The sequence below is a fragment of the Pseudopipra pipra genome, chromosome 15, assembly GCF_036250125.1.
Source record: "Pseudopipra pipra isolate bDixPip1 chromosome 15, bDixPip1.hap1, whole genome shotgun sequence".
Lineage (NCBI taxonomy): Eukaryota > Metazoa > Chordata > Aves > Passeriformes > Pipridae > Pseudopipra > Pseudopipra pipra.
In genome coordinates, this window is record NC_087563.1 from 3994768 (window position 1) to 4020152 (window position 25385).

At 59.0% G+C, this 25385-nt stretch overlaps 3 protein-coding genes across 6 annotated transcripts; all 3 read left to right on the plus strand.

The window, feature by feature from the left end:
- The first annotated feature begins 5944 nt into the window (after positions 1-5944).
- Positions 5945-13453, plus strand: STING1 (stimulator of interferon response cGAMP interactor 1). 4 transcript variants are annotated; one of them, XM_064671542.1, is made up of 7 exons: positions 6310-7002; positions 7220-7510; positions 8050-8227; positions 9063-9171; positions 9329-9567; positions 11379-11565; positions 12993-13453. In XM_064671542.1, exons 2-7 carry the CDS (start codon positions 7266-7268, stop codon positions 13184-13186), a joined length of 1152 nt encoding a protein of 383 aa, XP_064527612.1. In that variant the 5' UTR covers positions 6310-7002; positions 7220-7265; the 3' UTR covers positions 13187-13453. The 4 variants fall into 4 exon arrangements, with proteins under 4 accessions (XP_064527614.1, XP_064527615.1, XP_064527612.1 ...); XM_064671544.1 differs by lacking the exons at positions 11379-11565; positions 12993-13453 and adding an exon at positions 10596-11370 and having other exon boundaries at positions 5945-7002; XM_064671545.1 differs by lacking the exon at positions 11379-11565 and having other exon boundaries at positions 6030-7002.
- A 4196-nt stretch (positions 13454-17649) lies between these two features.
- On the plus strand, positions 17650-18676 carry LOC135422424 (SLC35A4 upstream open reading frame protein). The gene is made up of 3 exons (XM_064671547.1): positions 17650-17729; positions 17801-17899; positions 18018-18676. Exons 1-3 carry the CDS (start codon positions 17715-17717, stop codon positions 18213-18215), a joined length of 312 nt encoding a protein of 103 aa, XP_064527617.1. The 5' UTR covers positions 17650-17714; the 3' UTR covers positions 18216-18676.
- A 55-nt stretch (positions 18677-18731) lies between these two features.
- On the plus strand, positions 18732-20531 carry SLC35A4 (solute carrier family 35 member A4). Its single transcript, XM_064671546.1, has one exon. The coding sequence runs from the start codon at positions 18732-18734 to the stop codon at positions 19659-19661; it is 930 nt and encodes a 309-aa protein (XP_064527616.1). The 3' UTR covers positions 19662-20531.
- Positions 20532-25385: the final 4854 nt, after the last annotated feature.

Below are 25385 nucleotides of genomic sequence, written 5' to 3' on the forward strand. Positions count from 1 at the left end.
GGCTGGACGGAGGAGAGAGAAGCGCAGAGCGCGCGCGCGGGGCGCGTGACGCACCGACGGCGTTGTCTCGCGAGAGCAGCGGACGGGAAGAAGTCCCGGCAGGGCCGGGAGCGGCCTGAGGGGACTGGGACGGGATCGGGGTCGGGGTCGGGGTCGGGGTCGGGGACGGGGTCGGGGACGGGACGGGACGGGACGGGACGGGATCGGGGTCGGGACCGGGGTCGGGACGGGACGGGACACCCCGCCCGGCAGCAACCTGGGGAGTGGCTTGGGGATGGCACATGCTGTGTGTTTAGTTCAGGGACGACACGAGGGCACAATATTAGAGATCCGTGGAATGGCCTGGGTTGGAAAGGGGTCTTGAAGTTCCATCGCGTTCCAACCCCCTGCCATGGGCAGAGACACCTTCCACTAGCCCAAGTTGTTCCAGTCTGGTCTTGGACACTTCCAGGGATGGGGCAGCCGCAGCTTCTCTGGGCGACCTGTGCCAGGGCATCACCACCTCACAGGGAACAATTTCTTCCAAATATTTAATCTAAACCTACTCCCTTACACTGTGAAGCCATTCCCCCTTGTCCTGTCCCTCCATCCCTTGTCCCCAGTCCCTCTCCAGCTCCCCTGGAGCCCCTTTAGGCCCTGCCAGGGGCTCTCAGCTCTCCCTGGAGCCTTCTCTTCTCCAGGTGAACCCCCCCAGCTCTCCCAGCCTGGCTCCAGAGCAGAGGGGCTCCAGCCCTCGGAGCACCTCCGTGTTCCCCTCTGGATGTGCTCCAGCAGCTCCACGTCCTTGTGCTGTTGTTCCCCAGAGCTGGAGGCAGCTCTGCAGGGGGGGGTCCCAGAGGAATCCCCCATCCCCTGCTGCCCACGCTGTGGGATCAGCCTGGCACACGGAGGGGTTCTGGGTCCCAGTTCATGTGGCTGGGGCAAATTGAGTCTTCCCCTCTGTCTCAGCTTTGGGGGCAGTGCCTGGTGATGCCACGGCCCTTCCAAGTCGGCAGTGCTGCTCCTGAGACAAGGGAAAAAAGTGCCAGCAGCATTTCTAACCACGGTTGGAAGTCATAACACTTTCCAAGAAGGCAACAGATTTGTCCCGTTACAGGAAGGCCTGGTCTCACACAGATTTTTCTCTTGTGTGACTAGAGTTTTTATTGAATTTTGCCACAATTTGCTGTTATTGCCTGTCTTCTTCTCCCCTCACACTGCAGCAGGGTTGATTGCCACTGCTCTTTTCTATCCCACACCTCCCCTGCACCTCTTGGCAGAGAGGCAGAAATGGCTTAAACAGGAGATTTTAGAGGTAAATAACATAGTGATAGGACAAGAAATAATGGGTAAAAATGGAAAGAGGGGAAATTTAGGTTAGATATTTGGAAGAAATTGTTTCCTGTGAGGGTGGTGAGGCCCTGGCACAGGTTGCCCAGAGAAGCTGTGGCTGCCCCATCCCTGGAAGTGTCCAAGGCCAGGTTGGAGCAACCTGGGCTAGTGGAAGGTGTCCCTGCCCATGGCAGGGGCTGGGACTGGAGGGTCCCTGGTGCTGCTCCCCCTGGGACCAGCCTCCTGCAACAGTCCAAGCTTTCTGGTGTCTTTAGCAAAGGGCATGTTTTGAATTAATTTATCTTTCCTCCTTCACATTTGGTATGGCAGAAATAAACCACAGATTCATAAAAATGGCTTTTTGGGTGGGTTTTATTTGTCAGTGGGTTGTTTTTTTTTTTTTTTTCAACTACTTTGGGTCATTTTGTGGCTTTTTTCCCTCCTTCCTGTTGCCTTTTGGGTTATTGGATACCCCTTGATTCCTGAACTCCAGACAACCCTGCACAGCTCATTGATCTGATGTCCCAGCACAAGGGAGTCTTCTCCTTCCTCAGTAATGTCTTTGGAAACAACCTTCTCCCATTCCTGGGGAAGTTTTCCAAGTACCTTCAAGTCACAGCTCTAAGAACTTCACATCAGCCAAGATTAAAGTAACCTTTTTCCTGTATTCTCAGGAAAAGTGTTGGATTTCATCTCCAAAAAGAGACGGGCAAATAGTTTTGTTGTGCTTCTGGTAGCAGGGAAAATGATGAGCTGCTATTTGTTGCCAGCTGGATGTGAATTTTTCCAAGAGATGAGAAACAGGAGCAGGAAAGTCATTTTCATAATGTTTTTTCACAAGGTCAGACCTGTGACACCCAGGAATGAGATTTCATAGAATCTTAGAATCCAGGATGGTTTGGGCTGGAAGGGACCTTAAAGCTCCTCTGATTCTACCCCCTGCCATGGGCAGGGACACCTTCCACTATTCCAGGTTGCTCCGAGCCCCATCCAACCTGGCCTTGGACACTTCCAGGGATGGGGCAACCACAGCTCCTCTGGACAACCTGTGCCAGGGCGTCACCACCCTCACAGCCAGGAATTCCTTCCCAATATCCCATCTAACCCTTCCTGCTGTCAATGGGAAGCCATTCCCTGTGTCCTGTCCCTCCATCCCTTGTCCTCAGTCCCTCTCCAGCTTTCCTGGAGCCCCTTTAGGCCCTGGAAGGGGCTCTCAGCTCTCCCTGGAGCCTTCTCTTCTCCAGGTGAACCCCCCCAGCTCTCCCAGCCTGGCTCCAGAGCAGAGGGGCTCCAGCCCTTGAAGCATCTCTGTGGCCTCCTCTGGACTCTCTCCAGCAGCTCCACGTCCTCCTTCTGTTGTTCCCCAGGGCTGGGGCAGCTCTGCAGGGGGGTCTCCCCTGAGGGTGCAGAGAGGCAGAATCTCCCCTCCCCTGCTGCCCACAGTCCTTGTTGGTGAGGTAAATGTTGTCTCACTTTGCTGTTCGTGCTGCCCCTCACACATCCCCCCATGGCATTTTAGGAGACATTCCTCCTGCAGATTCCTGCCTTCTGTCTCCCAGGGAGGGAACAGGTCCTGCAGCCCCTGTGGGTACAATGGTCTCTCATCCCAGGGACACCACTGTGCTCTTGGCTCCTATTCCAAAGGGAAGCACTGAGGGCTCTGCTCCCTGTGCCTGCCAACACCATCCCGTGCCAACACCTCCTGCTCCCAAACAGCAGAGCATCACTGGGGGAGTTCTCTGAGTCCTGCCTTGTCCTCAGATGACTCCTGTCTCCATGAGCCTTTCCTTCATCTCCCTCTGAACAGCTCTGCTCCGCAGGGTCAGGTTGCAGTGATGTATTAGGGGAAAAAACCTCTAAGTGATTAGGAAAGGCACAAGAATTTAAAGGAACACAAACTTCCCAGCTGAGCTGGCTAAATCTGGTTTTTTAGGCTTTGGTAACCTTTGAGACCTTTCTTAGAAGTTGGAGAAAGGTCAGTCTAAAAGAGGGAAACACAGCCGGGAAAGAAAAAAACCCCAGTGTTGGGCACACACATAATGTTGAGCAAGGTTCAAAGAAAAAAAACCTCCCTGAAAAATGGTCCAGGAGCAGCTCTGCCCAGCTCTGCCCAGCTCTGCACAGCTGCCCAGCAGTACCACCCCAGTCATGGAATCATGCACTGGTTTGGATTGGAAGGCACAATAAAGCTCAACTCATTCCACCCCCTGCCATGGGCAGGGACACCTTCCACTATTCCAGGTTGCTCCAAGAGCTGTTCAACCTGGCCTTGGACACTTCCAGGGATGGGGCAGCCACAGCTTCTCTGGGCAACCTGTGCCAGGACCTCACCACCCTCACAGCCAAGAATTCCTTCCCCACATCCCATCTAACCCTGCCCTCTGGCAGTGGGAAGCCATTCCCCCTTGTCCTGTTATTCCAGGCCCTTGTCCAAAGTCCCTCTCCAGCTATCCTGGAGCTCCTTGAGGCACTGGAGGGGCTCCAAGGTCTCCCCAGAACCTTCTCTTTTCCAGGCTGAACCATGGAAGTTCTGGAGCAGAGCCTTAAAGATCCTGAGATAGGTTAGCCAGGCTGACAGCTAAAAGCCTCTTGGTCCCAAAGGGAATTCAGTTCAAAGCATTTCTGAAAGGAACTTCTGAGCTTCCATACCCAAGTTGCCGTGTGTGTCACGAGGAGACTCCACATCAACCACAGCTTGTCCCTCTCCTGCTGCCACTCCCAGGCTTGGCTGTATCCAGATGCCAGGGCAACCATTGTCCCCTCCATCAGGAGACCAGATGGATCAGTATCCACAGGAACACTTGTCAAGGAGCTCCTTCTGTGGGGTTTCAACCCAGGGGGAAGTGCCCTGGAAATGCTCTTTTTAATCTTGTCCCAGTCCTGCGGAGTTTGTGTCAGTGGAACCTGGGACATCACAACCAGGAAGAAAGTACATGGAACCATTCCCATATTAGTTTTGAAATTCTAGGTGACTCAAATAGATGAGTCTTACTATGAAATGATTGGACTGTCACAATTTTTAAACTTAACAGAAGTAACTTGTGAAGTGACTTGCTCTTGTTCTCAGTTAAATGTGTTTAAACATGAGTTGGTCTGAGAAAGTGTGAAAACTTTTATTCTTTAAATAAAGCCAAGATTGGGGGGGTTGGGCTTTTTTATTTTTATTTTTTAAATAAACAATGACAGGGCAGTCATGGAATGGTTAAACCTCCTCAAAGAGAAACAGCAGGAGCTTTTGGGGCAGAAATCAGTGCTGGCAGCTTTGGGCAAGCCCTGAAGTCTTTGTCCCCACATTCTCAGGACACCCTCCTGTCAGGGAGTTATAGAGAGGGAGAAGGTCACCCCTGAGCCTCCTTTTCTTCAGGCTGAGCCCCCCCCCCGCTCCCTCAGCTGCTCCTGGTTTTCCAGACCCTTCCTCAGCTCCATTGCCCTTCTCTAGACACGCTCCAGCCCCTCAATGTCCTTCTTGTGAGGGCCCAGAACTGACTCCAGGACTTGAGGTATGGACTCAGCAGTGCAGGGGACAGTCATGGGACCTGGAGGAGCTATTTAAGGCATTTTGAAAAGCTTATTTTCAAAGAAAATGGAGCATCTGAGATGCTCCAGCCCAAGAAAAAGGTGGCTGAGGTCTGAAGCCATCAGTGATTCGGGGAGGAGGAAAGGGCTGGTTCATGTCCCTCCCAGCACAAGAGCAGTGACACCCGACCAACACCAGCCCGTGACAGTTCCAAAATGAGCAAAAATGGTTTCTCCACCCAACACTGATGATCCTTGTGGGTCCTTTCCAAGTCAGGATATTCCTGATTCTAGGAAACTGCTTGGCTGAGTGAGTGAGACACGACGTGTGCTTGGGAGCTGGAGGAAGCAGGTCCTGCTGCCACCAGATTTTACCCAGCACACGGTGGCTCCTCACTGCACCAGAGACTGGCCTGGCTCACACACAGTATTGCAGAGCACTTTATTTTTGCTATTCTGTGTCAATAAAGCAGCCCCATCACACAGGACCTCTGGGGGACACTGTTGGTGCAACTGCAGCACTAAAAACACCAACTGCAGCACTTTTTAGCCAGGGGACTGAAAAAAAGGGACCAAAGCCACTTTTGACACCAGCCTGGCATCAGAACCCCATCCCTGCAGGTATCCCCAGTGAAAAGCTGTCACTGGGCACCCTGCCCTTGGGGTGGAGCCAGCAGCTCTACCTGCTCTTGCAGGGCAACAGAAAAAAAGGGGATTAAAGGAAGGAAGCACTGCTGCTGTGCCCATCCTGAAGAGCTGGCTCTGTCGTGCTGCTGCCTGCCTTCACCCAGGGGATGCCAGGGAAAACAGGGTGTTCCTGGCCTGGCTTTTGGCTGGGGACATTCCATGAGCATCCAGCACCTGCTCTGATCACCTTCAGCCCCCACATTGGCTGCCCCAGCTCCTGGGGTATGAAGGGATTAATCCCCCTCACACCTAAGGCACCTCATGCAGAGCAGCCTGTGGGTCTCCAGAGGGCAGGGCTCAGAATTTCAGGCAGATTCACAGCATCCTACTGATCTCAGTGAGGTCAGCAGTGTTTGTAGACTGCTTTACAAAGTGTCAGCTTCTGTGCCCAACTAAACCTCCACCTGGTTTGGCTCCATGGAGGCTGCAGGTGACCATGCTAAGGGTTTTGCTGAAGTGAAAGTGCTCCCTCATCCTCACAGCCAGTTTTCCTGCCATTCCAGGTAGTCAGGTTGGTCAGGTGTGACGTGTCCTTTGTAAATTCCTGCTGACTGTGCTCTTCTCATCCTTTGGGTGCTTGGCACTGATTGCTGGGAGGATTTACTCCCTCACCTTCCCAGGGACAGAGGTGACGTTGGGCAGGCTGTGGTTCACCTGCTGGAGCTGGATGTGAGGTTTGCCCTCTCCCACTCACCAGGAACATCCCGATTGCTGCAACCTTCCAAAGAGATCAGAGAGGAGCCTTGTCAGGGCATTGTTCACCTCCCTCAGCATCCTTGAGTGCATCCCACCCGCTCCTATGTATGTGTCCCCTAATCCATTTTCCTCCAGGATGGGAATGCCTCACCGCTGCAGACTCCACCACTAGAACCAAGGAACTGGGAGGCTTGAGGGCATCCCTGGCTGCAGGAAGCCCCTGTGGTGTTGCCAGCACTCATAGGCACTGCTTCCCAAGCTGGCATCTCCTGGAGGTGTGTGGGGTGGGGTGATCCAAGGCACAGAGTCACGCTCTCCTAGAAGGAGTTTCATTCTGTTTTGCCCCTGGCAACCTGCTGTGCTGAATCAACACAATCTCTGAGATCTGCTGCCCTTAATAAATTAATCTCAAGAGATTCCGGTTTCCTTCCTCATTCCAGTTCATCTCAGACTGTCCTGGCAGATACTTTGGGGCTTTCCAGGAGGAATAAACTCACGGATATCGAAACCTGCCACATCCACCTGGAGCTCCCCAGTGCCTGGATTCCCAGTGGGCTGAGACCTCGCCCGTGCCCTGCGTGGGAGGCCTCTGGCGCGCTCTGCAAACTGCCCACTGCTGCCACAGCTCCTTTCATTTTCACTTTTCTGGGCGTGGGAGCTTCAAAAGCCTCCGGGTCTGTGTCTGCAGCACCTCCGAGGGGAGCCACAGCTGTCCGGGCGGAGCGCAGAGTCCCTTAACCCGCAGCCCAGGAAACCCAGCACGGCCCGCGCTGGGAGCTGGGAACTGCTCCGGTGAGTGCCAGCGGAGCAGGGAGGGCTGGCACCGGTTTGGGAGCGGGGTGGCCAGCCAGGCTCGGCTCTGCCGAGCCCGTTTGGTGCCGGGGGACATCCCCGAGGGCGGGAAGCGCAGGGGAACCTCCCCAGCGGCGTGCGAAGGGTTGCGCGCTCCGGGGCTCCCGGGGAGCGCTGGATGCACCGCGCCTGACCCGCTCTCGCCCTCTCCCCGCAGCGCTGCGCTGGGGACGAGCCGGGGCCGACCCCCGTGTGTGGCGCGGATGTCCCGCGAGTGGCGGCGGCCGAGCCACCCCCGTGCCCCGCAGATCCCGCGGGCGCGGGGCGGGCGCGCCCAGCGCGCCGTGTACCTGCTGCTGGCGCTGTGCGCGGCCGCGCTCTGCCTGGCCGGGGAGCCCCTCGTGCCCGCCGCCCGCAGCCTCACCTTCCACTTCGCCACCCTGCAGATCGGGGCGCTGCTCAAGGGCGCCTGCTACCTGGCGGAGGAGATCTTCCACCTGCAGTCCAGGTGAGCCATTGGGGGGGGCGGGTCTGTCTGCCAAACTCCTGGGACCGCCCTGCAGACAAGGGCATTGCACCCTCCGGGTGTTGTGGGTTTGCTCTCTGTGGCAACGCTGTGCTGTGCCCTCCATCACCCTCCTGCCTCTCTCATCTCTTCCTCCCTCTCCTCCTCTCCCCCTCTCCCGCCTGCCCATCTCCCCCGTACGTGTATGGATCTCTCCCCTCCCTCGTGTGCCCTTTCCCTGGGGAACAGATCTCGGCCCCAGCCTTTCCCCACCACCCAGTACTGCAGGGCAGGGGGCTGCTGTGTCCCTCTGCTGTCCAGGGTGACATGCCATCTGCTCCCTCTGAGTCCCAGGGGTGCTGCAAGGGACCCAAGCCCTCTCCTGGGGTGCACTGGGCAGGGTCCCCCAGGGCTCCCTGGCTCTGTACTGCCCTGTAAGATTGGTGGCACTGGCTGGGAGGTGGAATCATCCAGTGCCCTGTGGGCTGCAGATGCTGGGTGGGTGGCCACCAGCCTGACTCCTGTCTCCCTCTCCCACCCAGGCACCACGGCAGCTTCTGGCGGGCCCTGAGCACGTGCTTCCCCCCACGCTGGCACGGGTCCATGCTGCTCCTCTGCGCCTCAGCCTACGTGGCTCTCCCTGGGGATGGGCAGCCCCTCGGCCTCCAACTCGGCCTGGCCAGCCTGTGCCAGCTCCTCATCCTCGCCCTGGGGCTCCAGGTAAGGCTCCAGCACCTCCAGCCTGGCTGGTTTCCTGGGAGCCCTTCAGTGCTGAGCAGCCCTGGGGGCACGGCCCCAGCTCTGCGCGGCCCCTGCACACCCAGTCCACCCACAGGCAGCCTGGCAGTGGGAGGAACACCCTCAGCTCAGCCCTGCAGAGCTGATCTCCCTGGCCCCATGCTGCCACATGCTTTGGCATGAGTGCCATGCTGCCTCCTAATGAGCACAGCCACTCCAGGGGGCTGGCAGAGACCCCCTGACACAAAAAATGGGGGTATTTTACATCTGTCAGTCAAGCTGGCACTTGTGGGGAAAGCACACCCTGTGTGTGCTGTCCAGAGGGTTAATTACCAGTATACTGTGGAGGCAGAGCCAAGCTCCATGTGCCTCTGTAGCTTTGGGAAGGCTCTGCTGTGCCTCTGCAGTGCTGGAAGGGGAGGGAGTTCACACAGGGGGCTTTGGCCACCTATCTCCACCTAAATGAACACACAGAGCTGGCAGGGGCCGCTGGGAATCCTGATATCACTGGGATGTCTCCTCTCCCATGCTGGGAGCACTGGGCAGATGCACAAGTTGCACTGGGACACATGATCCCAATGGAGGGTGCAGCCAGGAAAGTGCCCAGCTCACCCCAGCCCCCCTCCCTCCCAGCAGGGGCTGTGGGGGGCTGTCAGGGGCTCTGCCCCACTGCCCAGTGTGGTGCTGGAAGGGGGCAGTGGGGGTTGCTCACTCTCCAGACCTCACTGGAGTTCTCCAATCGCTGTGGAGAACTGACTGTCATGGAAGGGCCCAGGTGGCTCTTTCATCCCCTGGTCTGTCTGTCCTTCCCTCACAGAAGCCCTCAGCAGTGGAGGTGTCTGAGATGTCCGAGAGGTCCAAGCAGAACGTCGCCCATGGGCTGGCCTGGTCCTATTATGTGGGGTACCTAAAAATAGTCCTGCCACGTACGTAGCTGTTTCCCTGCATTCTCGTGCCTACAGATAGAAATAGCTCCTAATAACAATCCTCCCACTTTTACAGTGCTAGCAGGGAGATGGGGAGCAAGGCAGAAGGCAGCTGTACTCACACCAGGCCCCTCTGCCTGATGTTCTCTTCCACCAGGGGTGAAAAAGTCCATGGAGGAATTCAGCAGCGCCAACCCCAACCTGCTGGTGTGCAGGAAGACTTGGAAGCTCCACATCTTGATCCCTCTGAGCTGTGATGTCTATGATGACCTGGAGAAAGCTGACAGCAACATCCAGTACCTGACAGACCTCAGTGAAACCACCATGGCCCGAGCTGGCACCAAAAAGAGGGTCTACAAACACAGCCTCTATGCAATCAGGGATGAAGAAAACCAGGTATAGTGAGAGCAGCGTTGGGACCATCATCCCAAAGGTCTTCCTGGCCTCAGATCCCAGCCCAGAAGTGGCTGTAAAGGCAGGCCAGTGTTCCCTCTCCTATTAGATACTCCCAGCTTTCAGCAGGCTTCCATGGGATGGAGAGGTCCTGCTCCTTCACCCCTTCCTCCTGGCTGCCTCCTCCCAGGATCAGCCCTTGCAGGGATGCTGGGCTCGCTTAACCCCTCCTGGAGTTGATTTAAGTCCAGAAAACTGAGGAGAAAAAAGCAGATGTGGGCTACAGAGCATCAGTTCCCAGGGGGTGAATGAGTGTTTCCTTGTGCTGTGAAGAGCTGCTTGGAAATGTCTGTGTGAGTCATTGTTTGGCTCCCTCCCTTTCCCCCAGTCACCTCTTTTCCAGGCTGGTGAGCCCTAAATCCCTCTGTCTCACATTGCATCCCTCTCCTTCCACATCTCCAGGCAGATGGGCTGTGCCCTTGCACCCTTGGGGGATGGAATACCCTGGTCCCACCCTGGCTGTGGATGGAGGTGAGGGCAGAGCGATGCTCCTCACCTGGGTGCCCCTGATCTGCCCTTTGAGGGGGGCAGAGCTCTGAGCTGCTGCTTTGAGAGCCCTGTCTGAGGGACCACAGAGCCTCCTCCTGACCCTGCTCTGGAGAAAATACAGCCAGCAGTGGGATCTTCCCAGTGTTCCATCTGCCAGGCCCTGCTGAGTCACCCAGCCTCCTGGGAGCAACAGCAGCTCCGAGCCTGGACCTGGCCTGGCCCATTGCATGTTCCCACTAAAATCTGCCCCTCAGCTTCCTGCCCAGTCTCTCATAGCAACACAACACCCCTGGCACCTGCTCCAGGACACACTGCCAAGGCCAGGAGCTTCCTGCTACTCCGCCTTTACCTGGGAATCCCACCCCTCTTCCTTCTAAGTTTATTAAACTTCCCAGTTTACCCAGTGGAAGACCTACTGGTAACCCTGCTCCTCGTTGGAATGTTTTTGGCCTTAACAAATCTCTCCTTGTTTGTTTGATCAGCCTCCCTCCAGCTGTGCATCCATCTTCCCAGTGTTTATCCTCTTCTCTGCCCTCCTGCTCTCCATTAGGATGCTCAGACTTAGAATCACGGAATCATGGATTATCCTGAGCTGGAAGGGACCCACAAGGATCATCCAGTCCAACTCCTGGCCCTGCACAGGACACCCCAACAATCCTACCATGTGCCTCAGAGTGTTTTCCAAATGCTCCTTGAGCTCTAGTATCCTTGGGGCTGTGCCCACTGCCCTGGGGAGCCTGTTCAGTGCCCAACCACCCTCTGGGGAAAGAACCTTTTCCTGAGATCCAACCTAAACCTCCCCTGGCACGGCTCCAGCCGTTCCCTCAAGTCCTGTCACTGGTCACACAGAGCAGAGATTGGTGCTGCCTCTCCACTGCCCTTTGTTTGGCAGAAAAGCCACCAAGAAGGTGTGATCACAGGCAAGGGGTGTCTCTGCAGGGGACCAAATTCCCCGGGGAAAATCACTCTCCAGTCTGCTCTTGGGAGCCCTGGCAAAGCCAGTGGCTGCACCTTGTGGGCAGAGGCACACCTGAGCCCACCTGGACCTGCCAGGCCAGTTGCTCTTTCCCTGCTCTGCACAATGTCCCAGGGGGACACTGGGACCAGACCCAGTGTCCCTGTCCCAGTGTTCCAGCACACAGCACCAGTGCAGGGCAGGCCAAGGAGCTGTCCAGGGGTCCTGAGGGCTCTGCCCAGAGCAAGTTCTCTCAACAGCCCTCTCCCAGGTCCTCCTGTCCCCATGTCTTTTCCTGCCATCCCTGCAGCTCTGGCACTGTGCAGTGGAATATGCCACCCCCCTGCAGTCCCTCTACGCCATGTCCCAGGATGAGTGTGCTGCCTTCAGCCGGGAGGAGCGCCTGGAGCAGGCCAAGCTTTTCTACAGGACCTTGGAGGAGATCCTGCAGAGCTCCAAGGAGTGTGCAGGGACCTACCGGCTCATTGCCTACGAGGGTGAGTAAGAAGGGTTGGGGTGTCCAGCACTTGCTCTGCCAGGCCTTGGGTGACCTCAGATCAGGACAAACAGGAGAAAGCAGGCAAGGTTTGAGCAGAGCTCGGCTGATCTCCCCTCTCAGGGGGCCATGGGGGTCCCTGCTGCCATGGGAGGGAGGGGCTGCCTCACAGGGAACGGGAACATCCCCCAACACATCATCACCGGCGGGGTGAGGGAGGGGATTGTCCTGCTCTGCCCCGCCCTGGGGCAGCCTCACCTCGAGTGCTGGGGGCAGTTTTGGGCACCACAGTATGAGAAAGATCTAAAGCTGGTAGAGAGCGTCCAAAGGAGGGACATGAGGATGGGAAAGGGTCTGGAGGGGCCATACAAGGAGTGGCTGGGGACACTTGGATTGTTCAGTTGGAGAGGAGACTGAGGTCAGAGCTTACCAGGGTCTGCAGCTTCCTCATGAGGGGCAGCTCCATCTCTGCTCTGTGTGACCAGTGACAGGACCCAGGGGAATGGCTGGAGCTGGGTCAGGGCAGGGTCAGGTTGGATCTCAGGAAAAGGTCCTTCCCCCAGAGGGTGGTTGGGCACTGAATAGGTTCCCCAGGGCAGAGGGCACAGCCCCAAGGCTGCCAGAGCTCCAGGAGGGTTTGGACAACACTCTCAAGGACAGGGTGGGATTGTTGGGGTGTCCTGTGCAGGGCCAGGAGTTGGACTGATGGTCCTTGTGGGTCCTTCCAACCCAGGATATTCCATGATTGATTCTAAGGACTTTTTGCTGTGGGTCTGAGGAGCGTGGAGGGTGCTGGCAGCGCTAGTCAGCCCTGTTGAAGTCCCCAAAAGCACTGGGACGAGCTGTCTACCCCTGAGACAATAAGAACACTTCCTCAAGGATTAAAACCAGCAGACATCCAGGGGTAGGAGCAGCTCCCTTCCCTGCTGATGTTCCTGGGAGAAGTGGCTGGGGCTGCCGAGCCCTCCCCAGCAGTGGGACAAGTGTGTGCTGGCTCAGTGCCATTCCTCCTGACAGGGGATGGCAGGGAGCGAGGCTTTCCCTCCTTCCCATCTTCCTTTCATCCCCCATCTCCCCACCTCTGCCAGATGAGATCAGCATCTTGCTGAAATGAATGTTGCTTGTTTTTCAGAGGGATCTCAGTGCTCTCTCTGATGGGGAGGAGCATTTCCAATCCAGTGAGGCAGTTCCCATCACAACAAGCATTACTAGGAATCCAGCACATAGTGCCTGTAATTTTACTCTCTTCCCTGCACTTTGTGGTTTAATTTCTTCCTTCTGCCGTGCTGAAAATGGGAAGTAAAGGCTGTATTTTGACTGTGCAGGAAATTCTGCATATTTTGGGGCATCTCCCAGACTCTGCTCCCTGCCCAAACCCCTGCCTGGGGCTGACTGGTGAAGGTGGGATTTGTCTTTCTTCTGTTCCAGAGCCAGGAGAAGAAGAGACCCACTTCTTGTCCAGAGAGATCCTGTGGCACTTGCGGCAGCAGCACCAGGAGGAGTTTGCTGTGCACGAGGAGACCCCCCCACCCACCCCATCCACAGCCCTGGACTCAGCAGAGCTCAACCTGCAGATCAGTGTGTCAGACCTGCCCCAGCCGCTGAGGAGTGACGGCTTCTGACCCCCTGCCCAGCCCCTCAGTGCTGCCTCGGGGCTCTGCTCCATCTTCCCCAACCCCCTTCCCCTTCCAACACGTGCTGTCCATGGCAAAGACCCCCCAACTCCCACCCAGACCTCCTGTGTGCCGTGGTTACTGGAGCAGCTGACTCAGGCCACAGCCCTGTGACATGCTTCCTGTTTTTTCTGTTGTGTGCAGCTCACATATTCATCTGTTGGTGTATTATTTCTTTTATATCTGCTTTGATTTGTGTTATATAAAGCGTTTTTCTCTGGGATGAGTTGCAGCCTCCTAAATCTTGGGCATGATTTGCCCTTGGATAGGGAAAGGTTCTACCCCCACAGGGTGGTTGGGCACTGAACAGGCTCCCCAGGGCAGTGGTCACGGCCCCAAGGCTGCCAGAGCTCAAGGAGTGTTTGGACAATGCTCTCAGGGACAGAGTGGGATTGTCAGGGTGTCCTGGGCAAAAGCAGGAGTTGGACTGATGACCCTTGTGGGTCCCTTCCAGCTCAAGGTATTCCATGATTCTGTGGTACACTGTGGTGTGGCTTTGGAAATCCCAGCACAGACACATCCAGCCAGTGTGACCTGACCCATCACGTGGCTCCTGCTGGCACAAGGAGCGTGTGTGGGACTTCCAGGGTACCCTGATGGACCCACTGCACAGCCCCACACAAACATCCTCGCGTTCCACCCACCCGGGGTGTGGAGCCGGGACAAGAGGAAATCAGGCCGTGCTGCCACAGACAGTGGCAGAGCTGTGCCGTGGTACAGCTTGGCAAGGACACAGAGCAGGGAGAACCCACTGCTCCATCCTCAGCTTCCCCTTCTGCCAAGAGCGGGAGGAGGGTCTCGGTGGCCAGTTCTGCCCCGGGAGGGCAGAGGGGTAGGAGGCAGCTCAGTTGGCTTGTTACCCTCTGATGTTGCAACATCCTACCCTTTGGTCCTTCCCAGGGCTTTGGCAAAGGATGAGGTCCCTTGGCAGGTCCCAGGTGCCTGCCCTCAGCCTGGACTTCCAGCACCAAGAATGTGACACAGCTGTGACCATCCTCTGGGATGGGCCAGGCACGGAGACCCTGGGGGACTGGGGAGCCCAGGGACCCCAAGGAGGTGACCTGGCTGGGGATGGTGACAGTGCTGGGCCTGGCTCCCTCCTGGCTCCACTCTCAGCTTTGCCTGGAGCCAGACACACAAAAGCATCCTGGGAGATGCTGCTGCCTCTGTGTGGATACTGTGTGCCTCCAGCTAAGCCAGCTGCCCTGCTAGGGAAGGAGGGCAGAGCCAGGCATGGCTGTCAGGATCACAGCAGGGCACTGGGTTTCCCTGTCACTCCAAGCCAAGGGGAAAGTGTGGCAGATTCACTCAGGGTGGGGAGATGCTGATGGGAAGGGCTGGTGGGTGCAGGCTGGGGTTGAGACTACAGCTCTGCTCCTGCCCTTGGCTGCCCAGCTCCTTTTAGAGTCACAGAATCATGGAATCATTAAGGTTGGAAAAGACCTCCAAGATCATTGAGTCCAATCATTCCCCCAGCACTGCCGAGCCCACCACTAACCCCTGTCCCCAGGTGCCACATCCACATGTTTTTTGAACATTTCCAGGGACAGTGACTCCACCACCTCCCTGGGCAGCCTGTTCCAATGCCTGACCACCCTTTTGGAGAAGAAATTCTTCCCAATGTCCAACCTGAACCTCCCCCAGTGCAGCTTGAGGCCATTTCCCCTTGTCCTGTCCCTTGTTCCCTGGAAGCAGAGCCTGAACCCCACCTGGCTCCACTGTCCCCTCAGGGAGTTGCAGAGAGTGAGAAGGTCCCTCTGAGCCTCCTTTTGTCCAGGCTGAGCCCCCCCAGTTCCCTCAGCCACTCCTGGTGCTCCAGACCCTTCCCTGGACACTCTTCAGCCTCTCAATGTCTTCCTTGAAGTGAGGGGCCCAGAATTGAACACAGAATTCCAGGTGCCTCAGCAGTGCATCTATCAGGGCTATATGTGCAGAATGTCAGGGCTCCTCCATCTTCCACCCACGTGGCAGGACACGGTGGGAGATGCCTCTCCCCAGCTCCAGCCCAGTGAGCTTTCAGAGGAGATTTGGCTGCACACTGGCCCTGCTGGGAGTGGGAATTGGAACCCATTTCAGGATGCAGTAAAACCTTAATCTGCAGCCTAATCTCTGTTGCGCTGCATCTGTGCAGCAGCCAAAAACGGCAGATGAGAGGGCTGTGAAGGGAGGGTTGGGACAGCAAAGGCCACTGTGAAGAGCCAGCGGGTTTGCAGGAGGGACAGGGGTCTTTGCTGGGGGAGAGGGAGACAGGACAGCAGGTGAGGGACCTCCTGCTCATGGTAGGAGACACCCTGGGAGCAGGGAGAACACTGGGGTGTGGGTCCTGATCACCTGAGCAGCGTTCCCAAGGGCATGGAGCAAACACTGGGAGCACCTGCTGAGATCCAAGGGGAATGTCTAGGATCAGGGCTGAGCTCAGCAACATGGGGATGGCCACGTGGGCAGCAAAGCCAGCACAGCCCCAGGGGCTCACACCTCCCAGCCCACCGGGAATCCTCACTCCGTGTCCTCCCTGGTGCCCTGCTCCCTTCCCATGGGGAAGCTCCTTATCTTGCTGGGCTGGAAGTGCTGATAAGCTGAGGCCATGTTAGCAGGGGACAGGCTGAAAGACAGGCACCAGCCCAGAGGAAATGTGACAGCACAGCCTTGTTCCAGCAGCAGCAGAGCTGCCAGCAAAGGCTCAGCTCCTGCCACTGCTCAAGGGCACAGCCAGGGCCAAGGTGAAAGGCTCTGCTGGCAGAGGGAGCTGCAGGATCAGAGGCAGGAAAACCAAACCTCAGGAGTGGCAGCTCACTGCCCAAGCTGGCAAACACAGCATAACCAGGTTCCCCCTGAGCTCCCCAGCAGCACAAATAGCTCAGTTTTAGCTCTAACCTGACTCAGGACTCCCAGGTTGGAGGCAGATCCACCCCTGAGCCACAGGGAGCAGCAATGCCACCACACCCCAGCAGGGTGAGCTGGGCACGTCCCAGGGCCATCCCCATCCCGGTGGAGCAGGGAGGGAGGGTCACAGCCAGGATTAGCTGAGCCAGGTTCAGCAGGGCTGCACCTCCCTCCAGCAGGGCTGGGAACGGGCTAAACCTCTGGAGAGGAGAGCAGGGAGTGTTCCCAGGGCTCTGCTGCCCTCAGGTGTTGTTTTTTACTGATATCCAAATTTTCCTAGTCAGCCTTGCACTAAGTGGCACTTCTCAAGTGTTGTGGTTGTGGTCCAAAAAAAGGCCTTTGCACTTGCATCAGTTTATTTTATTTTATTTTTACCTTTCATGTAGTAAAAATCCTGCTTGAAAAGTGGCTGAGGAACTGGAAGGTTCTAGTCCACAACTGCCTGTGGACAAAATTTGGAATCTGCAAAGCAAGGAAACAGCAGCTCAGCACTCAGCCTTCAGCAGTGCTTGGACCTGAACTGGCTACTAATTAATATTTATATTCATTTTATTAATATTAATGTTTCTGCTTTGGGCTGCACCTGTCACTGCCTCCCCACTCCCTTTGCTTCTCTCTTCCCAGTGCTCAGTGGGAGCAGGATAATACACCCCGGGAATGTATCTAAATGAAGCTGCAGAGTTGCCTGACAGCCCAGAAACCTTCAGAGCCGCGTGGGTGCTGCTGTAGGACCGACAAGGGTAACACACACATAACCTGCAAAATCCCTGGTTTTAATTAAACTGTGCCAAGCACCTCCTTGGCTACCTAATAAATAATTTAAAGCCATTATATGTTGCAGGGTCACCACTGAAAGGGCTTTTTTGACTCATTACAGAGCTCTCAACATTCCACTAACCCTTATATAACATTCCATTAACCATTACTTCTGCCTAAGCAATTTACATCACTTCCCGCACCTCGAGGCTCAACAAGAGGGTCTCCAAGATAAAGCTGACGTTGGAAAGGACCTCAAAGTCCCTCCAGTTCCAACCCCCCCTGCCACGGGCAGGGACACCTTCCACTAGAGCAGGTTGCTCCAAGCCTTATCCAACCAGGCCTTGAACCTCTCCAGTAAACGCCCTCTAATAAACACCAACTCTGCCTTGATCTCCTCCGAGGTAAAAGGGAATTTACACCCCCTTGAGCGCCCCCGCCGTGTCCCCCACAGAGGGGGAGCCCTGGGAAGGTGAGAGACGCCCTTCCATCCCCAGGCACCCCCTGGGGTGCCCCGACCGCAGCGAGGTGCGGCTGCGAGCTCCACTATCCCTCCCCGAGGCAGCCCCGGAGCCCCCCATGTCGCGGGGGGTCGGGTAAGGACGGCCCCGGCTGAGTCCTTCAGGGGGAGGTGCCTCAAGATGGCGCCGGGCGGGAGGGCGGGGGAAGAAGAGCCACGTGATCCCGCGCCTCCCAATCAACGGCGGGCACGGCCGGCAGGGCGGGAAAGGGAGGTGTCACGTGTCCCCTATCAGCCAATCAGCGACGGGGCAGAGAGGCGGAAGTGTCACGTGTGCCCCGCGACAGCCAATGGGCGGCGGCTGGCGGCGGCGCCAAGATGGCGGACGATAAGGTGAGTGGGGCGGACCGGGGCTGAGGGGTCTTCCCCGGCAGGGCTGGGAATCATCTCTGTGTCTCCCGCAGGACTCGCTGCCCAAGCTCAAGGACCTCGCCTTCCTCAAGGGGCAGCTGGAGAGCCTGCAGCGCAGGGTGGAGGACGAGGTGCAGGCCGGCGTGGGGCAGGTAACGCGCGGGTTCGCGGCGCTCCCTCTGAGGGGGCGAAAACAAACTCTGGGGAAAAACAACCCGCCCTGTGTCTCCCCCGACATCTCGCCTCACTGTGCCTTCCCCCACCCCGCAGGACGGATCCCTGCTGGCATCACCCTTCCTCAAAGGCTTCCTGGCGGGGTACGTGGTGGCCAAGCTCCGGTTTTCCGCCGTCCTCGGCTTCGTGGCCGGCACCTGCACTGGAATTTACGCCGCCCAGAACTACGCCGTGCCCAACGTCGAGAAGACGATTCGGGATTATGTGAACGCGCTGAAAAAAGGTCGGGACTAGCGCGGAGGAGCCCGGAGGCAGCAGGGACTGCGGGAACGGTGCTCCTCGGGCAGCGGGCACAGAGCAGACCCGGGGCTCCCGGAGGCACGTCACCCGCACCCTTCTTTTCCCTGGAAAAGGGCTTTACATCACAGCACTGCGGCACTCAGGGGCTGTGATGGGTGTGCACGGGGCATCACGGCTGTGGTGAGCACTCTACTAACCCACAAGGGGGCCCCGAGGGGCTGCCAGCTGCCTTTTCCTCTCACCCTCACCTCCCCCATGTGGACTGAGGGGCTGCTGTGCCCTGCCACCTGCTGTGCCCTGCCACCCACGAACGTGCTCTGTGTGGCTCCCCAGAAAGGCTTTGTAGTTCTCCTCCTAAGGAGAGACAGTGCCCAGGTCTCCTCCTGCACTACAAATGTAGCAGGGAACATCCTGCCCGAGTCAGCCTCATTAAATCCTTGGTTATTTGGTCTCTTCTTCGGTGTTGCAGGGTGACAGTCTTGTCTGGCCTGTCTGCACTGACAGCTGGAAATGGGAATGCTTGGGAATGCTGCCGAGGGGCCGCTCCGGAGGGGGCTGTGGGCGCTGATGCTGCTGCTGTCTGTGGCCATCTACGGCTCCCACGCCCCCCTCCTGACCCTGTGCAAGGTGGACGGGGCCATCCCCTTCAGCTCCACGTCGGTGGTGGTGCTGGTGGAGCTCACCAAGCTGGCACTGTCCCTGCTGTCCCTGCTGGGGGAGCCACCGGCGCCCGCCGCGTCCTGGCACCACGCCGCGCCCTTCGCCCTCTCGGCCCTGCTCTACGCCGCCAACAACAACCTGGTGGTGCACATGCAGCTCTTCATGGACCCCAGCACCTTCCAGGTGCTCAGCAACCTGAAGATCCTGAGCACGGCGCTGCTCCACAGCCTCCTGCTGCGCCGGCGCCTGGGCCCGCGCCGCTGGCTGGCCCTGCTGCTGCTGCTGGGGGCCGGGGTGTGCTACAGCTGGGGGGGGCTCCGGGGGCACGGTGCTCCCGGTGGGACACACCTGCACGTCACGCCCGTGGGGCTGGTGCTGCTCTGCGTGTACTGCCTCATCTCAGGCCTGTCTGCTGTCTACACTGAAGCCATCCTGAAGGCGCAGCCGCTGCCCCTCGGCCTCCAGAACGTCTTCCTCTACTTCTTCGGGGTCCTGCTCAACCTGGCGGGCTCCCTGTGGAGCGGCGCCGAGGGCGGGTTCCTGCGGGGCTTCTCCCCGTGGGTGCTGCTGGTGGTGCTCGGCCAGGCCCTCAACGGCCTCATCATGTCGGTGGTGATGAAGCACAGCAGCAACATCACCAGGCTCTTCATCATCTCCTGCTCCATCCTGGTCAACGCCCTGCTCTCCGTCGCCCTGTTTGACCTGCAGCTCACCCTGCTCTTCTTCGTGGCCGTGGCGTGCATCGGCCTCGCTGTGCACCTCTACTACGGAGTCACGTAGCCACTGCCTCCCTCCTGCGTGTCCAGGCAGCCCCAGCCCTTTCTCAGGGTTGGGATGGTTGCTGCTGGGCGCCTGCACAGCTCCAAGGCCCCCCCAGCAAGGAGTGCCCTGTCCCTGCTTCCAGGGGGAAGCTGGGCCCTGCTCCAGCCTGGCCAAGCTTAGTGCCACAGGGTTCCCATGGGATCAGGTGTGCCCAGCCTCAGGGTGGGTCCTGAGCCCTGTGTGGGTGTCTCATAGTCTCAAGCTGTGCCAGGGGAGGTTTATGTTGGACATCAGGAAGAATTTCTTCCCAGAAAGGGTGATTAAACATTGGAAGGGACTGCCCAGGGAGGTGGTGGAGTCCCCATCCCTGGAGGTGTCCAAGAAATGACTGGATGTGGCACTCAGTGCTCTGGTCTGGTTGACAAGGTGGTGATCAGTCACAGGTTGGCCTCGATGATCTTGGAGGTCTTTTCCAACCTCAGTGATTCTGGGATTCTGTGTCCCATGTCCTCAAGCTGCTTCTCCACACCACAGTGGCCTGGGAATGCTCCGGCAGCGGTTGGCTCTGCCAGCACCCTCTGCCAGCCCAGAGTGGCACTGGTGCCATTTTGGCTCCCATGGATGCTGCTTCCCCCTTCCCCATTCCTGGTGCTGCTTCCTGGGGCCTCTCCCACTTTCACAGTTTTCCAGCCCAGCTCCTGGCTGAAGCCCTGCTGTCCTCAGGTCCCGCTTCCCCTCCTTGGACACAGTGTCTGTGTGGAACAGACAGGGAAGGGGGGATATGGGAACTGTTTCACCTGCTCCCAAAAGGGAGACACCTCCTGGATTTGTACCGAGTTCCTGGCAGGCAGAACCCACCCGGGGTATTAAAGCTGCAGTTTGACAGCATCCGTGTGTCTGTCTCTTGTGTTTGTCCTGTGTCTGCCCTCCCTGCAGGAGGGGATCTGTGTCCCCTGGGAGAGGTTTGGGGGCTGGGGGTGTGTCCGAGCCTGGTGACAGTCATGGGTGGGGGCACCTGCTTTATTCCACATGGTCCCAGCTGGGGATTGCCAGTCAAGTGCCTGGCACAGAGCAGTTTTCCCTCCCTGGGACACGTTTCCACAGGGAGCAGCAGCTGGAGGGGAGGGGCAAGAGGGGAGGCTGTGCCCAGGTAACCGCTGGGGCTGGTGACCCTCGTGCTGCCAGGCCAGCTGTCCCCACACCCTGGGAGGTGGCTCAGGGGGTCTGTGTGGTGGCATCCGCCAGGCACCGCTGTCTGGCCTCCCGCGGGTGCGGGCTGTGCTCGGCGAGCTCCAGCGTGTCCCGGAGCAGCTCCTGCAGCAGCGCCCGGTGCCGGCGCTCCAGCGCCTCCCGCTGCTCCCCCGCCAGGCGCCGCTGGTCCCGCAGCACCTGCGGGATGCCCGGGCTGTCTGGCACGGCCCTGGCACCGCCGGGAGGTGAGTGCCCAGCCCTCCCTGCCCACCTGCAGCAGGTGCTGCCTGCAGCCCTGCAGCTCCCGCTGGTGATTCCGCAGCAGGGCCTCCAGGTCCCACTCGGCCGCCTCCCGCTCCCGCAGCGCTGCCTCCAGGCTCAGGCCCAGCACAGCCACCTCCTGCTGCCAGCGTGCTGTGTCCCACTGCGGGGGACAGGGACAAGGGCAGGGCAGCTCTGGGGTGTCCCTGCTCCCTGGAGCTGCCCTCGGGAGAGCAGCACCAGGGCAGGAGACCCGAGGGCAGGGTGGTGGGGTGTGGCTGTGCCCACCTCCCCGCTGTGCTCCCGGGCTGGCCCAGCCCCGGCCCCGAGCTCCTGCTGGAGGTGCCGGCAGTGCCGAGCCCGCAGCCGCTGCCGCTGTGCCCTGGCCAGGGCATGCTGGACCTCCAGGGATGGGCATGGCTGGCACTGGCTCCCCACCTGGCACAGAGTGGAGCGGTCTGGGATGGCACCGAGATCCAGCGCTGCCAGTGCAGAGCACTGCAGGCGCTGCATGGGGACCCTGTGAGCTCCCACTCACCGTGTCACCCCTAGGCCGTGGCCGTGGCTGTGGCATTTCACTTTGGGACAGCTCCTCCAGCAGCTCCTGCCCTGCACTGGCTGGAGCTCTGCTGTCCCCTCCCTGGCTGCTCCCGCTGTCACCCCATCCTGCATGGGGACAGGGGAGGAGGATGAGTGTGACGTGGAGGCTGAACAAAGCCACTGAAATGGAGGAGGGAGGCCTTTCCCACCCTGCAGAGCCATGCTCCGTGCCCACATATCCGCCACCCAGGTGTGGGATGCGTGTCTGGCCCCGTGCTCCGGACCTGCTGGCTCCAGGGTGGCACTGGTCTGGGTCCCAGGCTGGCCTGGTGCTGTATTCCCTGCAGAGACATGGTCCTGTGGGAGCAGGACAAGATGTTACAGGGACACAACCACGATTCAGGGCTTCTCCTGCACCTGGGCTGTCCCTGGGTGAGGGGGCCTGGCCTGACCTCTGCCCACCTTGGCACTGGGCTGATGCATCTCACTAGACTGGAGCACCTCAGCCGCCGCCTGCTTCTTCTACCACCTTTGACTCTTCAGCACCTGGAAAAGGGAGCTGGGGGTCCTCGCTGGGATGCTGCAGACCTCCAGGCCTGGCACAGCTGCTGGGACACATCCCACCCCTCCATCTCACCCCCTGGGCAGCCCCAGCCCCAGCCCTCAGTGCCCGACAAGGGCCTTGGCACCAGGATGGAGCCCAGACCTCACCCGAGCAGGGGAATCGGTGCCATCCTGGTCCCACATGGATCCAGGGGTGTTCCCCCACCTGCAGCTCCCTCAGGGCTCTCCGCAGCTGGGCCACAGCTGTCCTCTGCTCTGGGAGGGCAGTTCCAGCCAGGAGCTCCATCCGCAGCCCTCGGATCTCCCTCCGGCGCGCCGTGATCTCCTCCGCAGGGTCCCAGAGCGTGGCAGAGATGGTCTTGGCCAGCCCCTTCACCCTCTCAGCCAGCCCCAGGGCTCCCAGGATCTCCTCCCTGGAGGTGTCTGGGAGAGCAGCAAGCCCTGGGTAGGGGCCATGGGGGGACACCAGCACGGGGGCTTCTGGTACGATGGGGATGAGTGGAGCCGGTGTCTGGCTTCCAATGACCGCAAGTGTTCCCGGGACTGAGTGCCAGGCATGGGGCAGGATGGGGGGAAACATCAGGGAGGGGGCACCCCGAAGTGTGTCCCTGTCCCAGGGGCTACCTGGCAGTGACACACACAGCAGCAGGAAGGTCAGGCTGTTCCCCTCCAGCAGCCGCTCCACAATCCAGGGCTGGCAGCCCGAGTCAGGTTCCCTGCACGTGGAGTGAGAGGCACCCTGGGATGGCACTGGCATCCACGTGCCAGGCAGGCTGAGCCCTGACCCACGGGAGCCCAAGAATGGGTTGGTCACACTGGGAGGGAGCCCACATCCCCAAGGGGAGGTGACAACCCCTTTGGCTCCCAGCCACAGGCTCCCTGTGGTGTCGGGGTCTCTCCTGCTTCACCTCCGGGTACAGAATCCCTGCAGCCCACAGCAGGCACATGGGGAGCTGGAGGGGGGCACGGCTCAGCCCTGGTACGTACAGCCTGGGGCAGGGCCCCGTGGCCCCTGGGGACACCAGGATCCTGAGGGCCGAGCGCTGGCACCTGCCACCCTCCAGCTCCCGCTCCACGGTGAGAGTGAAGAGGCTGCCGGCCCTGGGGAGAGCCCAGTGTGGGAGCAGAGCTTCCAGAGCCACCCCAGCACCCCACAGCTCAATCCTTCCCTGCCCTCACCCCTGCACCGGGTGCCCGCCTGCGAGGGGCTGCCGTGCACACCCCTGGAACAGCGCTGGGATGGCACCCAGCCCCCTGGCATAGGCACTGATGGCAGCTTGGGCATCGGGCACGGCGATTTCCGTGGCCTCCTCCACCATCCTGGAAGCAGAGAGGGACAAGAGTGAGCGAGGAGGGCCATGGGCACCCACCCCCTGCATGCCCTGGGGGATATGTGCTCCCTGGGCATTGTGTTCCCTGCCCAGCCCTACCCTCGACACTGGGGTTCCAGCCCCTCAGGAGCACCTGCCCAGCCACAGGGCATCAGGTACCTACAGGCCCAGGGGTGTGACATCCATCACTTGCAGGGCTCGGCCATCAGGATGGAGCAGGTCCCAGGCTTTGTCGTGGGTACTGACCTGGAAAGGGGGGCTGTGTAAAGGCAGGGGGGCAGGAAGAGGGGGCTGCTGGCATCCTGCAATCCCCAGGGGCCTGGGCTGCTCGTGGCTGTGCACAGGTGAGGGCTGAGAAGGGCTGATCCTGGAGTCACTCCCAGCTTTTCCGTCCCTGGGGCCAGGGAAGGGCAGAGCCCTGGGAATGCCCTGTGTGGAGCTTGGCAGGTCCCTGGCAGCATCCCAGAGCCAAAGGGCAAGGCCCAGCAGGGTGGCAGGAGCTGGCATCACTCCTGTGCCAATCAAGGTCACACAGAGTGACCTTCAGGCCACAGGGATCAGTGACTGGCAGGAAAAGCCCAGCCATGAGATGGGCAGGAAGGGGTTTGAGGGCTCCCCTTATCCCACTAGGCTGCTGGAGCCTGGGAGACACTCCATGGGCAGCCAAGGCTTCCCACACCTGGCAGGTCCTGGAAAGAGGTGAGAAAACCTGGGATTCAAAGATCTCCAGCTCCTCAGGATGAGGGTACTGGATGCCAGTATGTAATAAATACTATAATATATATTACATATAATGTAATACATGCCCTTGGCACAGCAGGGTCTGGGCAGCTGCAGAGAGGAAATGGGACCCTCATTCCATGACATCCTACCTTGCTCCTGCCATACCTGGACCAGGCTGACTGTCTGAAGGCTCTGTGTATCATCCCCCAAGGCCTCCAGTTCTTGGAAGATGGTGTCAATCACCTGGGGACAAGCTGGGAGCTGTTGGTCTCACACCAGGCAGGATTGGGACCCGTTGGGTGACCCAGCTGTGCTGTCACCCCTCCCTGTCACCTCTCCCCTGTACCCTCACCTGCCAGATGACACTCTGGAAGGGCAGCTGTGTCCCAGGGCCGTGGGGGTCCCACAGCAGCAGGGACACGCTGTAGCCAAGGGGAACCAGGGCCAGCTGGGGTCTTGCCAACTCCAGGACCTTCTCCTGGTAGGAGAGACATATCCAGCAGAGCAGGGATGGCATGGCACAGAGGGCATTGGCGTGGATCAGGGCAGGGCAACACATGATGAGGCACAGGTATCCCAGCACAGGTATCCCAGTATGGATGGCATGGTGTGGACGCACAGCACGGCATGGATGGCATGGCATGGCACGGCACCGAGAGGGAACAGGGAAGGGATGAGAAACACCCACAGAGCCCCCCATGGGACCAAGTCCCGTGTCCCAGCAGTGCCTGTGACCCCCCAGGAGCTGGCAGTGCCCCTGGGTGTCCCAGCCCATGGCTTGGGCCAGCATGTCCCTGGCACAGAAGGACTTGGGGCTTACAGTACCTGTCCTGCATCCAGGCGGAAAACACCATCGACAGCCAAGCTGCTCTCCTGGCACAAGGGATAATGTTCAGCTTTCCCCCAACCCAGCATGACCAGTGCAAGGTAAAGGAGGAACTGGGCACACTGGGATGGAGATGGCAGGGGTGGCACAGAGGGCCTGGCATGGGTAGGGATGAGGGAAGACCCCCTCCCTTCCCCTGCTGTGTGGGAACCCCCAGGAGCCCCCAGGGGTGTAAGACAGGACCTGCCCAAATCCTCAGCAGCCACCAGGGTCCCAGGAGAGGCAGGTGGTGGGACAGACCCCCTG